The 16287-nt window shown below is 37.2% G+C and overlaps 2 protein-coding genes across 2 annotated transcripts in view; both read left to right on the forward strand.

The window, feature by feature from the left end:
• The window catches only part of LOC311089879 (uncharacterized protein), an 832216-nt gene that overhangs the window by 373575 nt on the left and 442354 nt on the right, over positions 1–16287 (forward strand). The gene's annotated exons all lie outside the window — the stretch shown is intronic.
• LOC311089880 (NACHT, LRR and PYD domains-containing protein 3-like) overlaps positions 1–16287 on the forward strand; it is a 67462-nt gene that overhangs the window by 32287 nt on the left and 18888 nt on the right. Inside the window, exons 7-11 of the mRNA XM_084124911.1 lie at positions 459–566; positions 6016–6061; positions 6698–6893; positions 6983–8813; positions 9033–9203. Coding sequence (XP_083981037.1) covers positions 459–566; positions 6016–6061; positions 6698–6893; positions 6983–8813; positions 9033–9203 — 2352 coding nt within the window. The remainder of the gene's footprint in view (positions 1–458; positions 567–6015; positions 6062–6697; positions 6894–6982; positions 8814–9032; positions 9204–16287) is intronic.

A 16287-nucleotide genomic window follows, 5' to 3' on the forward strand; every position in this document is an offset into this window, starting at 1 on the left:
AGTGTAAAAGACTTCAAACGCTTTTTAATTTGTTGGATTTGTTATGTGGTAAATGTGGGGAAAAGTTTACTCCAGATGTTTTTATTGTAGGGGCAGGATACAATCAAAAGCAAAAGATTAAATGGCAGCTGCTTAATTTTCTGTTTGGACAGGCAAAGCTCGCAATTTATAAAACAAGGAAGAACAGAATAGAAAATAGTGGTGGTTATGAGATTACAGCCTTATTTAAAGCTTTTATTAAGTCAAGAATTGTTGTGGAGTTTAAGTATTACAAAGCAATGAATGATATAGAAACTTTCAAATTACAGTGGTGTTATAATTCTGTTTTTTGTACGGTTGTGGAGGAGGAGTTATTTTTTGAATTTGTGTGGATTTGAAATTGTTGTAATATTTATTCTTTTGTATTATGATTGAATAAAGTTTGTTATTAAAAATCAATCTCTCTCTCTCTCATATAGTAGTGTGAGAGCAGGCTCACCTGTGTTCAGCTCTGTGTCTGTGAAGAGTGACCGTTCAATAGGTGTGGGACCAAACTTCAGGGAAGAAACACCATCAGCAACTGAAAGGTATTACACATGTTTTACATGACAAGGTTATTTTTGCTAATTTCTCACATGTGGTTTATGTGCAAAAAAACATTTAGATTTTATTGTTTATAATCACAGAAGATAATGTCTTATAAAATTTGAAGCTTCTTGCCAGCAAAACAGTTTTACACAGACAACCATAGGGGACATAAAATTACCATAGAAAGACATTAGGCGAACCGAACCGAATTGTGTAAAATCAAATGTTCAATCTGGCAAGCTTTTAAACGCATACAATTGACAAACTTTCGTGAGGCCGCAAGCGAAAGTGATCTCGCTTCTGGGCTCGAGCGCTGTCTATACTATAGCCTATGTGTGTCCTTGTACTAGCGCATAAAAACGATTAATTTACCTGTACAAAAAACTGTGTAAAACATGTAATTAGCAATACTGAGTATCCAGATTTTTATTAAGATAACTCTTCTTAATCTTTCCGTGTGCCTACAAACTGCACTTGATGTGCGAGCTACTGTCAGATGACTCTGTATTTGAGTTCTCCTCCATGTTGCTTCCATGCCGCTGACTGGACGGGGCGGAGTCACGTGACTACTCGCACGGTAGTATGTTTTTATGGGGAAAGTATTAACAGGATTAAAAAAATGACATGGGAAAATTATACGTCGGTTAGAGGTTACATGGCAATCTGCCATGTACAGAGCACACACGATATGAGCAGCTCCCCGCCTCAAAGCGGCAGTCTGCCATGTTCAGAGCTAAAGCGCTTAAAGGGTTATTTCTCCCAAAAATGAAAATTCTGTCATTAATTACTCACCCTCATGTTCCAAACCCATAAGACCTTTTACCTTAACACAAATTCTTTTCATGAAATCCGAAAGGTTTCTGACCCCTCCATAGATTGCAATGTAATTGCAACTTTCAAGGCCCAGAATGGTATTAAAGACATTGTTAAAATAGTTAATGTGACTAATAGTTCAGTTTGTTCAAAACTTGACATGCATCATCTATAGAAATGCCCATGGCAAAAAGTTATCAAAAGTCAAAATTTCGATTGGTGAATCAGGGTCGCATCAGGATGCCAAAACGTTCTAAGTGGGCAGTTGACTTTTACTAAAATGCTTGTATCTCTTAATCGCAATGAGCTATTTTCACCAAACCTGGTACAAGTGTGTACAAGCTCAGTCTGAGGTCACAGTAAAAACAAATTGCAGTGTTTTACCACTTGGTGGCACTATAACAGGGGGAAAAAACATGAAAATCGTTATAACCAAACAACCATTATTCCATTTGACTTAAGAATTGGCATGCAGTGCCTAAGTTGCCATGCTGGTAATGGCGATTGGCCACTTGGTGGTGCTACAGAGAAAATGGTTAGTCCAATTGACTTGAAAACTGGCATGCATTGTTTTGGTTCATGGATGTCTATGAGGACCTTCACGTCTCATAAAAAAACATGGTTGCAATTGATCTATGAGATATGAGCACCTGTTAGACCAGGCTAACGGCGGCTGATTAAAACGAAACTCGGTGGGCCTGTTTGATTTATGACCCTAGAGGTCTGTGTGTATATAGTGTGTCAAACGTGATAGCGCCACCCGGTGGCTGTTTTCTTTCATACTTCACACAGTATATGAAGAGCTCTTTTCCAAAACGCGATAAACGCCATTTTAAAATAAAATGAGTTTGTCATGTCATTTTGCTGTCTACTGAACCTATTCACTGCTCCATCAACGTTTCATGCCAAATCGCTATATTTCCTTGTTTAAAATGTACTGCAAGATGTTCTTTTCCAAACCGCGATAAGCGTCGAACCTATTTTTAGCCTAAATGCGATACATCCTCTGGACTAATCAGAATTCTCTCTCTCAAACCCTTTAAATCACTCGCGCGTATCGCGCCAGACGCTCAATTCGCCTCATTCGCGCGTCCGCGCTGCGCTAAACGCCTCATTCGCGCGGAAGGACCTCCAGATGCGTGTAAACGCGTCTTTACATTGACTTAACTTGAAAATCACTTGCACTAGACGCTCTATTCGCATTTGGTGTGAACGCCACTCACTCACTCACTCACACAAGGTCATGTCTTGACTTGTTTTATGTAAAGTGGACAATGGTTCTACTTTTTATGGGTTCGACACTTTACTGAATGCCAATGTATTTATTACTGATTGACTTGCCTTTTTTTTTTTAAGAACAAAATTTATAGCGTTTTGAAAAAAAATGGATGGATTTATAGCGTTTTGAAAAAAAAAATAACTTTGAATTTATCATCAACAATTTTGTTGTTTGATTTAATAATCATTGTTTAACATGTTCAGACTGAGCCAAAAAATAAAACATTTTAACAGGATAAATTGAATATTCACAAAATGTGTGGGTCTAAGTAAAAAATAAAATTTTCCTGAAAACTATTTAAATGGATTTATAGCGTTTTGGAAAAGAGCTCCTCATATATTCCGTATATCACACAATGTATAACATTTGTATATATATATATATTCATATTATATATTGAATCTCCTCATTCTTGACAACTTGCTGTAAATAAGCAGAAATTGCTCTTCAAATGTTTGCGATTTATTGAGTAATCCTACTTTTGCAAACTAGGTCCTTCGTATTTGGCTCAACCTCAAAACCACTGCAGTACAATTCTCTAGACTCTTTAGGTCAATAATTATCAAAATGTTTTGAACTTTAACATTTGGATAGCCATAACAGTGTCATTTAGAAAATGGGCATGGACAAATGTGACCAAATGTACCCAAAAGCCTATAAATCCTAAATCAACCTACAGCATAGATCGCATAAAGCTCTTAAAACACTTGAATCCCGATAATCACTGCTTGACGCTTTTATTATTAAAATTATTCATAAATAACTGAAAAACTCAACCCTGTCACAAAATTTCAACCCCGAAAAAATTAGAAATATACAGACATGTGATGCGGTTGAGTGTGAGTTTTTTTTGCTCAAAATGGCCACTGCTCCTCCTGTTGTGTAGGGGAGTATGCCATACATGACAGCAATGAAATAAGAACATTTTATATACTTATGGATTAAAATGTGAAAAATCATAATTTTTTCATTTTACACGGCGCCTCCGTGTCCTGATTATATTGCCTGCTATATTACTTCTTATTTATCAAATCCAGCAATTGGTTGATGAAACATTGATTAAAGATTGATTAAGATACAATTAATGCAAAACGAAATTCACTTTAAAGAAAGGCTTTCTACAAAAACAAACTTAATGAAGTGGTCAAAATCATGTCTGCCCACTCGATATACTCCACATCTTATGATCTTACTCATGCTTTTCACTTTTCATATAATCAAAATTAAATAAAAAAAGAAATTATTTTATTTAAACAAATATTAAACTAAATCGTTTTCTTTAATGTCTGGGCTACAACACGTAGGCCTATTAGCCTACAGTACAGATACATTTAATGTCGGAGCGGGATTTAAACGGTAACGCCGTCTTACCTGTGAGCATGTGGGGGGAGACAATTTACAAACAATCATCGAATATTATTTTACCTGATAGGCCTATGCCAATCCTTAATATTTGGTGTTTAAAATGCCTGTTTGAGGTCTCTGTGAAGGGATTTAAAGCAGTCTTTAAAGCAACACTAAGTAAGATTTTTTACCTTAAAATAATGTTTCCATAATCGTTTCAGTGGTTCATCAAGTCGTAACAGGGTGAAAGGCACTTCTGCCTCCGCTTTGCGGTCCTTTATCTGCTATAACCACACTATGTAAGATTGCCAGATCGGGTCGCGTTTCTGTAGTTTGAATGAGACATAAGAAAACTACAAATTTGGCTTGCTTTACGTCAAGCGTTATAATAGTCATTATTTAGTTTTTCTTCATATCTGATGTCGCAATACATCATACTTTCATGAAATCATGCAACATACTCTACCTTGTCTGTGGACATCATTCATTCCAAAGCCGGTGCTGGATAAACAGCGTGTGTGCGTGTGTGCGACAGTAGGCTGCATTAAGTTAAATTATTTACGACAGCGGTAATGGACAATTCTGCTTCCAACCTGTAGGGCGACCGCAGAGGAAAAGTTCCTTGGTGTTGCTTTAAAGTGCCTCTTTCAGAGCGGTCATGTCCGTAACGGAGAACTGTCACGTCCGTAACATTGTTTTTTCCTCATAAATGCGACCACGAAAAATAAAATAAATGGAATATTTCATGTTCTGTGGAGAGCCAACCCTTCTTCATCTGGTGGGTAGTATTAATTTTGGTTTGAGCAGTGTAGGCTAATTCACAGAATTACTAAAAAAAATGTTTGCCACCTACTGTAAAAGTTAAAGATGTTTTGTGTCACGTCCGTTACAAGCATGTGTTCCCTCATATTAAATATAAAACGCATGTGTAGACTGATATTTTTGTCTGGACTCCTTTATTAAGGGAGTTTGGATATATAAACAAACGTTTCAATATATTGGTATTAAATGTGTTTTCTGAGAATTTATATTTCAAGTTTGGACTGCAAATGTCACGTCCATAATGCTGGAATTAACCAATAGTAATTTAAAGATGTGGTAGCATTGGATCTGGCCAGGAAGGATAACTCTGGGAGTTGGAAAGGGGAGTGTCGCGATTCTGCCTTCTCACACCGCGACACAGATCGTGGATCTGAGTATCGCGATTTCAGTTTAATATCGCGTATTGTTACAGCTCGTATGTATGTATGTATGTATGTATGTATGTATGTATGTATGTGTATTTATTTTTGTTTATAAACTTAACTTTTAGCTATGTAAGCTAACAGAACTGTATAGCAGATGTAGAAATCAGTTACAGTGGGACCTCCTGCAATAAATCGATTCTGTTTGCTCTTTGTGTATTAGGGAAAGATCCCCCAAAGGATAGTTCACCCAAAAATGAAAATTCTATCATAATTTACTCACCCTCAAGTTGCTGAACAAAAAAGGTTCTATGCTGAAAAAAAAAAAATATATATTTTGAATAATGATGAAAACCAAACAGTTGTTGAGCCCCACTGACTTCCATAGGAGGGAAAAAATACTATGGGAGTCAATTGGGACCAAAATATCTTATCTTGTGTTGAGGACAACAAAGAAATGTATACGTGTTTAGAACAACTTAAGGATGAGTAAATGTTGACAATTATGGGTGAATTATCACTTTAAAAAGACAATGTTTATGTTGTGTGATAATATTCCCTTTGGCAATTGAACTGTGACATTGATGTCTTCAGTCAGTTTTTACAGAGATTAATCACTAAGGATGTTTGCATATAAAAATACCCAGTAAGAAATAAAAACGAATAATGATCTTATATTGTATACATTTGAAGTTTTTTTTTATCAACATACTGTAAATTTGTTTGCAAAAAAAAATGCTGTTTCCAGTTCTAGTTTTGTCTAATATTGCACATGCTGTAATTTATTAGATATACTATAAATAATGACCACATTTATTTTGCAAACAGGATTCCGGATGAGAAAAAAAGAGAAAATCTCATCAGGGTCTTTCAGGTATGGAAAAATATTGTTTTGTATTTATTGTTTACATTTTTATATTATAATAAACAACTGGGTTTTTCGACAAATGTAAAATAGTGTATTTTTATTTTAAAAAAGACAACTTAATGTATTTAGCATTTCCCATAGCATTTTATTTGTGTACACATCCACATGTCAACAATGCTAGACTCATATATTTTCATGTTGGTAGACAAGCAGCTTCATTAAACTTGCAATTATATGTAAACAATATTTAGCAACTCTACAATTCTGTATGATTTGTAATTTATGAATGATTTGGGGCACAGTCGTATTGACATTCTGTAATGTTAATTTTGCCTTCCTTAATTCTGGTATGTGTGTTACATTTACTGCCTTTGTCTAAGAAGTTAACAGCATAATCCAGTCATTTAACTAGGTACTTTCACTAATTTTACCTAAAATTATTGCATAAATAGTTTGCTCAAGCTAACTGGTGTTCTGCAGTTTTCATTTTCATTGTATATGCTATTTGTAGTTTCACATTATCACAGCTTCATTAATGCTTTTACTTCTGATGTCTGTAATTTGTTTAACCATATGTTTCATTTATGGATGTGGAATTTTATTATTTTGTTGTTGTACCCATCTTTGTTTTTATCCTTTTAGGACCTTGAGCAGAAAATAATTGTATTCCTAAAGAATGAGCTGGACAAGTTTAAGAAAATACTAAAAAAGGAGAACACCCAATACTTTGTGCAGGACTATGTAGATGACATGTGTAGCATCAAAGAAGCAGCTCTTGATATCACACTGCACTTCCTAAAAAGTATGAAGCAAGATGAACTTGCAGATACTCTAAAAGGTAAGAGGCTCATGAGCATCTGTCATGTTGTCATTTAAAGTCAGGAGAGAAAAGTAGGATCAAGTATTTTTATTTCTGTTTGTGTTTAGATGAGCTTGTCTTTATTCATCAACAACAACTTAAATCGAACCTGAAGAAGAAGTATCAATGTGTGTTTGAAGGAATTGCAAAGCAAGGTGACTCCATAGATCTGAATGACATCTACACAGATCTCTATATCACTCAGGGTGGCAGTGAACAGGTCAATACTGAACATGAGGTGAGACAGATTGAGATTTCCAGGCGTGCTGAATCACAAGAGATACAGATTGAATGCACAAATTTGTTTAAATCACCTGAACAAGGCAAGCAGATTAAAACTGTACTGACAAAAGGAGTTGCTGGCATCGGTAAATCCATCTCGGTGCAAAAGTTTATTCTGGATTGGGCCGAAGGAAAAGAAAATCAAGATATCAGCTTCATATTTTCTCTTCCATTCAGAGAGATGAACTTAAAGGAGAAAGAAAAACAAAGCTTGATGAACCTTGTTAGTCAGTTTTTCCCAGAGATAAAAGGACTGAACCTTACAAGAGATGATAAATTCAAAGTCCTGTTCATTCTTGATGGATTGGATGAATGTCGCCTTCCTTTAAACTTTAAGGACAATGAGACGTGTCGTGATGTATCATTACCAGCCTCTCTGGATGTTCTCCTAACGAACCTCATCAAGGGAAATCTTCTTCCTTCTGCTCTCATCTGGATCACCACCAGACCAGCGGCTGCCACTAAGATTCCTCCTTACTGTATCGACCGCGTGACAGAGGTCAGAGGGTTCAATGATGCACAAAAGGAAGAGTACTTCAGAAAAAGATTCACTGATGAGGAAATGGCCAACAGAATCATCGATCACGTTAAAGAAACAAAGAGTCTCTTCATCATGTGCCGTATCCCAGTCTTCTGCTGGATTGCAGCCACTGTTCTCAAGAACATTTTTGAGGAGAAAATAAATAATAATCCAAAAAATCAGACTGATGACGCCTCTATAACACTGCAGGAATCAAATACTGAAGACATTCCCAAGACTCTGACACAAATGTACACACACTTTCTCCGCTTTCAGATCCAGCAGAACAGACAAAAGTATGATGGTGAATACAGACCAGATGTTTCCTGGGATAAAGATGCCATCCTTTCACTGGGGAAACTGGCATTTCATCAGCTGGAAAAAAACAACCTGATCTTCTATGAGACAGACCTGATGGACTGTGGTATTGATGCCTCTAAAGCATCAGTGTATTCAGGCATGTGTACACAGATCTTTAAAGAGGAAACCGGAATCATTATTGGTATCATGTACTGCTTTGTTCACTTGAGCATTCAAGAGTTTATTGCAGCCCTTTATGCACATCTTTTTCTAGACAGCAGCAAGAAAAGTGTGTTTGCTCAAGAGTCTACAGAGCAGGAAAACAAAAATGAAGCCATGATTGATTTGCTGAAAACTGCAGTGGACAAGGCCCTCGAAAGTGACAATGGACATCTGGATCTTTTCCTTCGATTCCTTCTTGGTCTATCACTTCAGTCTAATTATCCACTCTTACGAGGTCTGTTGACACAGCAAGACAGAAATGACGAGAGCAACAAGGACATAGTTCAGTACATCAAGCAAAAGTTAGGTGAAAATTTATCTCCAGAAAGGTCCATCAATCTGTTCTACTGTCTGAATGAACTGAATGACCAAACTCTGGTTAAAGACATTCAAACACAACTTAGAGAAGGAAGTCTCTCATCTGCTGACCTTTCACCTGCCCAGTGGTCTGCAGTGGCCTTTGTGTTGTTGACATCAGAGGAGGAGCTGGAAGACTTTGAGCTTGAGAAATTTAAGAAATCAGACGAGTGTCTAATTAGACTATCATCGGTCATCAAAACCTCCAAAAGAGCTCTGTAAGTCTTTTACTTTTTGTTTTTATCTGCATAAATTCTTAATCGTATACCATATATTAATGTATACCATCTATATAGTTAATTTATATCAGTAGTTTTTTTATTTATATTTTTTCTCTAATGAATGCAGTGGAAATAAAGTCTAATTTTACTATTTTATTCTAATTTTAGTATATAAGGATTTAGTAGCAAACTCTGTAATCTGTAATTCTTTTTTAGGCTAAATGACTGTAACTTGACACACAAAAGCTGTTCGGCTCTGGCTGCAGTTCTTGGATCAGATTCCAATCTGAAAGAGTTGAACATGAACAATAATAATCTGCAGGATACAGGAGTGGAGCTGCTCTGCACTAGACTGGAGAGTGTGAAATGTAAATTGGAGACACTTTGGTAAGTTGTGTGATGTCACAATTAGAACAAAGAGAATTTTTTATTTTTGTATATTGTGGTACATTTTTAAATATTTTTAAGACTTAATAGATAGCGGAGTTAATATCTGAATCGACTAATCTGTTCATCCTATGAACATCTGTGTAATCAAGGTCAAGGTGTCTTTTATTGGTACCCAAGGGTAAATTTGTTGTGCAGACAGGAGATTGAGCAATCCATATTTTAAAAAAATCCATAAAACATTAAAACATACATAGGCCTGTCACGATAACAAATTTTGCTGGACGATAAATTGTCCAAGAAATTATCGCGATAAACGATAATATTGTCGTTCTGAGACCATTTTCATTTAATATAATTATAATGGCATAATAATGCAGGTACACCTTTTCAACGATCTATAAACTTTTATTTCTAAAGAATATTAAACATTAAAAACGGAAAACATTTTAAATATCCAAAAAAATGAACAAAACAACCAAAAACAATGAAAGCAATGGACTCTTAGTGTCTGTTAACAAAATAAATGTCTGTTATTAAATAAAATGGATGTAAACAAAATTGCACTTCAAAAAATATTAAACATTAGGCTTTAGACATTAGGCATAAATAGTGATACATTCCATAACAGGCAAAACTGACAGTTAGGACCTTTGTAAACAAAACAAAAAAAAGCCTCAACAAGCCATATCGCACAATTTTGCACTGTTACTCCTGTTACTTTGTCCTCCTGTTACTTTGTCAAGTGATTGTGTACTGTCGGGAAGACGGAGACGCACTTTATTGCGTGTATGCTACGCACTGAAAATACTTGGTTAGGATTAGGGGTGAGGAGTGCGTGCGTATTACACGCCATAAAGAGCGTATCATATGCACACAAAAACTATTTTTGGCGTATAAATGGCACGAGAAATAACATTCGTGGTATATATAAGCATTTTCATGTGATCGGGCTCGCTGTCGCAACTCACAACTAGCGTCTTCTCTCTCTCCCGGCAATCGCCGCAAACAGTCCCGCCGGCGCTTTCCCACACAAAGACCATGTGACTGACAAGCGCCGCAACCATGAACTGCACTCTCCATGATGACGAGGAAGTATCAGCAAATGATTAATGATTTTTTAGCCCTTGCATTAGCTTTACTAATGGATATATTTATGGAGATGAGAAATAAAAACCCGCCCTGTACAGCTATGATCAGCTGTTCGGCCAAGCTTTCGATGTTGTTACGGAAATGCAAGATTATCGGTTGTTTTTTGTCTCATGACCTGCGGTGCGCTTGCAGCATTCTTAAAAGTTGAGATGTTTTCATCTTGCCGCGACATAGGCGCGCCTGGAAAAACGAGCTCGTCTACGCACGCCTACATTTGAAATAAACTTGAGCGTGCAAAAGACGCGATATGTGAACGGCCCCTAAAAGCGGACATTGCGTCTGAACTGAAAGGCAAGAACGGCTGTTTATTTGGCTTTACTCTGTTCAATGAAAATTAAAATATGTAATGTCATAATTATAATGTTGAGAGTTTACTTATGTAATTGTTGCATTAGGCTATGAATTAATAAACATTTATTGATAAGAACTATTTCATGTCTTTTCATTTACAGTAGCATGAACCACGAGTAGTCGAATAACTCGAGTATTGTTTTGATAAGAAATCGACTAGCAGAAATCAGTAGTCGTGCAACCCCTACTCTAGACACACTCACCCACCCCCAAATAGCATAAAGTGCCATGCGTAGAAACGAATGTCATTTTCTGCTATTTTTATTTAATAATTCTATTGCTGCAGGTTCTAAAGTATTCCTATATTGTCTAGTTATCCACCTAGGGGCCACAAACTGACAACCAGAGTGTAGGAGCTGAAAATCACCATTATAAAGGGTGGGAACAACCTTTAAAAATAGAACTCGCCTTATGCTGCAGCTGGTTAGACCTGCTAGGTTAAGTTGTGGTTCACCTATAATCTTAATAGCCCACTTGACAATTTGGTTCAAATAATTTTTGTTTTTCAAAGATAAATTACCAAACCATGACACAAGGGAGAATGACAAGACTGATTCAATAAAAGCCATAGATTTATCAATGTGAAATTTGGAGCATTCTGAGGCAAAACAGACGCTGATGTTGCTTTTAACATACAGTTTCACAGTTCTTTTCAAAATTCAATTTTGAATCTATGACTGTCCCAAGATATTTGTAGCGTTCTACACAATCCACCACCTGGTCTTTAATGGTCGTAGTGTCATAACATGAAGCATGAGTTCTAAAATCTATAATCATGTCCTTTGTTTTGGTAATGTTTAAAAGACTCATCACACCAGGTGACAAACTCCTCAATAATAGGGCCATGTCCAGACTTATTGTTGTGAAACAGACTCTTTTACTCAGACAATTACTGTTTCATCTGCAAATTTCAATATAGTCCTATTTGTGTATGTACTTTGGCACATATAAGTGTATAGAATATAAAGTAAGGGTGAGAAGACAGAACTGTGTTGAGCCAGAGGATAAATTTAATAAATCTGATAAAATGCCATTTACTTTCACCCTCTGTGTTTTTTTTGTCAAAAAATCCAATATCCAACCCACCAAATTGTGGCTCAACTCAAAATGCTCTATCAGTCTCATGGCTGACATGTGAGGTTGGATAGTATTAAAATCTGAGTAAGTGTCAATAAACAACAGACTAGCATGCGTGTTACTCCCTTTTTAAGTGCATTAACCCTCAGGGGACCACAAACGCGCCCGCGCGTTTTGCTCGTTTTTTTTTTTTTTAGCAATGAAAATAAACACCAAATGCTCTGTTAATTTTGATCTTTCATTTTCGTGTAATACATCAATCGATCCTGTTCAGTTTCTATTTTTTTTCTGTATACTCACAATAAAAATAAAGTGTTTTGCTTTTTGACAAATAAAGAAAAATTAACATGATGCGATTTCTGCCTTCTCTCTGTCCGTGAACTCCCATTTGAAACGCGTTCGAAAATGATCTATAACTCCGCGAAAATTCAGTCAAACAGGCAAACAGACCCACGGGCATAAAGCTTGAGATCGCATCTGTTAAATGAAGTAACTTATATAAAAAACAAATATTCTCAGCTTCTGTAATCTGTATAAAAAGAGAGCGACTCCAGTCGAGCTCATTACGAGCTCATTCACAGTAATGTGACCACTCCCCGGAGAGCGCGTGCTATTCAAACGCAAATTCTGAGAACTATTGAAGATCTGTGAAACGCCCACATTAGCTGTAAACACAGCGCGTCGCGATCGAGTGAGGCATAATATAGCCTACCTTATGGAGAAACGATTCCTCAGAACAGTGCTGATATGAGGAGCAATATCTCCTGATATGAGGAGCAGATCCCGCTGAGGAGTGAGGTAGGCTGTTTTCTTTTCTCACGTGTGGAATAACGTTACGGAATAACGTTAGTGTAGGCCTATGCAAACCGCAAAAAGATGAATCGCATTTCTATAATATGACTCGCCTTTCTGTGAGATGAATGAAGGGTACATATTTGTAAAGACTGTTTAGCCTAAATATGAATCGCGCGTCTGTGTGTGAAAGAATAAACTGCTTTGCTATAGCCTACTGAGATGAGTAAAAATCCACTGGAATATGTTGAAAAAAATTTATTTGTATAAGCAACGTATTAAACTGCAAAAAAAATACTATTTTTGTCAAAAATAAATTCATAGACTAAGATGTTAGATGTCCCAATGTTGGCTATATTCAAACTAATGAATACATATGATAAAATGTAGGCCTATAATCTTTTTTCTTTTTTTTTTTTACAAAGAAAGAGTACACTTGAAATATTGTTGAAATTGTAATTATTGTTGTAATTGTAACATTTTTAATAAAATAGCAAAACATATTTACAAGAGAAATGTAAGCGAAATCTTAAATGGTCAATATAAGTCTTCTTCTAAATACATCTTTTGTCCTTGCATTGTGGCTCAGTCAGTGTCACACCTGAATGAATGGCTCATTAGGCAGTCATTATGCAGAGTGGGTGGGGAGATTATGCAGAGATTATGCAATCTAAGGTGTAAACTACTCCTCCCCCTTGCATATTGGCTTTCCAAGCAAAACCTGTTTTACACCATTTAAATCAATGTATTTTATTTTGTGAACGATAAAGCAAAACTATTTTCACATAATTTTGAAGCTAGAACACAAAGGGACAACATCCATTAGTCAAAAGTCTTGTGGACACATATTTAATATGTGTTTTGTGGTCTTAATTCAGCAACTTTCATTTAAATTTTTTCCAATAACCACGCATAAACATTATTCTCTTAAAAATACAAACATCTACATACACGTTGCTCGCATATTATGGTAGCCCTGTTTGTGCTATATAGAGTGAATTTACACAAAGATTCAGCCATTGTCCTCAACCCCTGTGTGCCCTATAAGCAAACTGTATAGGGTCAAGAGCTTGCTTGGTTTACCTTACAATGTCTTCACAAGCTTTTCAAGAAGATTTGATTACAAGAGAAGTGAGGACAACTGGCCTGAGGTCATTTAAAGCCTTGGGACTATTTCTCTTAGGGACTGGGATAATAACAGCCCAGTAGGTATACAGAAATATTAAAGTATCATAAAATATAGAGCTTAATTTCCTTGCACAATATTTCAAAAGTTTACCATGGATATTGTATGGACCAGGACTATTGTTCTGCTCCAGGCTGCTCACTGACCACACAGAGACATAAGATGAGCACTGGAGAATCCTTGAAACAGGCTTGAAACAGAAGTTCTGGCTTAAAGGGTTAGTTCACCCAAAAATGAAAATGATGTCATTAATGACTCACCCTCATGTCGTTCCAAGCCTGTAAGACCTCCGTTCATCTTCAGAACACAGTTTAAGATATTTTAGATTTAGTCCGAGAGCTTTCTGTCCCTCCATTGAAAATGTATGTACGGTATACTGTCCATGTCCGAAGGTAATAAAAACATCATCAAAGTAGTCCATGTGACATCAGTGGGTTAGTTAGAATTTTTTGAAGCATCGAAAATACATTTTGGTCCAAAAATAACAAAAACTACGACTTTATTCAGCATTGTATTCTCTTCCGGGTCTGTTGTCAATCTGCGTTCACGACTCCACAGTGACGCTGCTGACGTGTTATCTGGTGCGCCCGAGCTTCGTTTACAGTCTGAGGGAGATGCATGCTGTATTCAAGCTATTCTACGTTGTTTGTATTTTGGTACTGCTATATTTTTTAAGATGGTGCGTAAGTGTGCACGTCAGCAGCGTCTTACATCAGCAGCGTCACTGCGGAGTCGTGAATGCTGATTGACAACAGCAGGACAGCAGCACTCAGAACTGACCATCCGTGAGCCTGTGATACCCCTTTTGCACCAGCAGGAACCGGGTGCTAGTTATTGCCAGTTCGGAGTTGGTTTGACTGACGAGCCTTCTAAGAACCGGTTTCCCTTTCCACAGGCCAGAGAGCCACCACAGAGCCAGATCTTACGTCACTGTATTCATCTCATGTTGCCCAGCAATGCTAGCACGGCAGCAGCGCCAAACACAAACACGCCAGGCTTGTTCGAGATGGTTCGGCTTCACGCAGACCGATCGGCGCATGACACCAAAGCACCGCGAAAGCGATCCAAAAGCACAAGGAGTCGTATGCTCTCCAAACACTCCCGCAGCTCCGATCGGTCCACGCTGCTCCGATGCATCTGGAACTAGCCTTCCATCAGCAATGGCGGTCGTTGCGTTACTATTGAAGCTCATGGCTTTGCAAATGAATTTAGAATTTTCATCCAAATACGGTGAATCCAACGCGTTCGTGCAGCTCGCCGTAACTTGCATAGACGGAGATTACAATCGATCTGCTATTAGCTCGATTAGCTGCTATTTAAAAAATGGCGGTCACAAGTTTCTGTTTGTCTTGTTACCCCGCCCCCAGCCCCTGACGCAAGTGGTTCTTACTCCTAGCCCAGCAATGTTTTGGTGCTACTTAAGAACCACTTTTACTGGTTCAGAGCTGGTGCTTTGGGTGTCGAAAAACAAAGAACCGATTTGAAACTAGGCTCTGGCTCCGAACCAGCACCAGCACTGCCTTGGTGCAAAAGGGGTCTGATATGTCTCAGCTATGCATACATTATAACTGATCTGTTGATGGCTATAATAATAAACATAAGAGTCTCCATAAAACTCCCATTTCAGTTATGAAGGGAATGTGTCCAAGTAAATTCATATACCAGTATGTGAAAGTCATTTTACACCAGACTACTTAGCACATGAGGGTGAGTAAAACACAGGATTTGCACAAAAGTTGATTCTGAAAGATGGATTGATACCAACTTTTCATGATCCAATTTTATATACAGTGGTGTGAAAAAGTGTTTGCCCCCTTGGTAAATATGATAAAATATGGCTGTAAAAAATAAATCTGCATTTTTAATCCTTTTGATATTTTATTTAAAAAATGTGCAAAAATCTAACCTTTCATTGAAGTAAAATAATTGAAACTGGGGCGAAATCACATGAAATATGGTCAGATGAAACAAAAACATTAGCTTTTTTGGCAGCAAACACTTAAGATGGGTCTGAGTGAGAATAAACTCAGAAACTCTGGAATAAAGAAGATCTGTGCTGTTTTGGAAAATACACAATGCAGATTGGAGAAACTGAAGTGTGTATTAACATTCTATTAACCACTGTGCAGGGTGGTGGTGTAATGGTGTGGGGGATGTTTTCTTGGCACACTTTAGGCCCCTTAGTGCCAATTGGGCATCGTTTAAATGCCACGGCCTACCTGAGCATTGTTTCTGACCATGTCCATCCCTTTATGACCACCATGTACCCATCCTCTGATGGCTACTTCCAGCAGGATAATGCACCATGTCACAAAGCTCGAATCATTTCAAATTGGTTTCTTGAACATGACAATGAGTTCACTGTACTAAAATGGCCCCCACAGTCACCAGATCTCAACCCAATAGAGCATCTTTGGGATGTGGTGGAACGGGAGCTTCGTGCCCTGGATGTGCATCCCACAAATTCATCTACATTTCTGCATGTTATATTTAAATTTGATTTATACATGTCCATTTGAATAGATT

The sequence above is a fragment of the Abramis brama genome (assembly GCF_963993115.1).
Source record: "Abramis brama genome assembly, chromosome: 9".
In the NCBI taxonomy this organism is placed as follows: Eukaryota; Metazoa; Chordata; class Actinopteri; order Cypriniformes; family Leuciscidae; genus Abramis; species Abramis brama.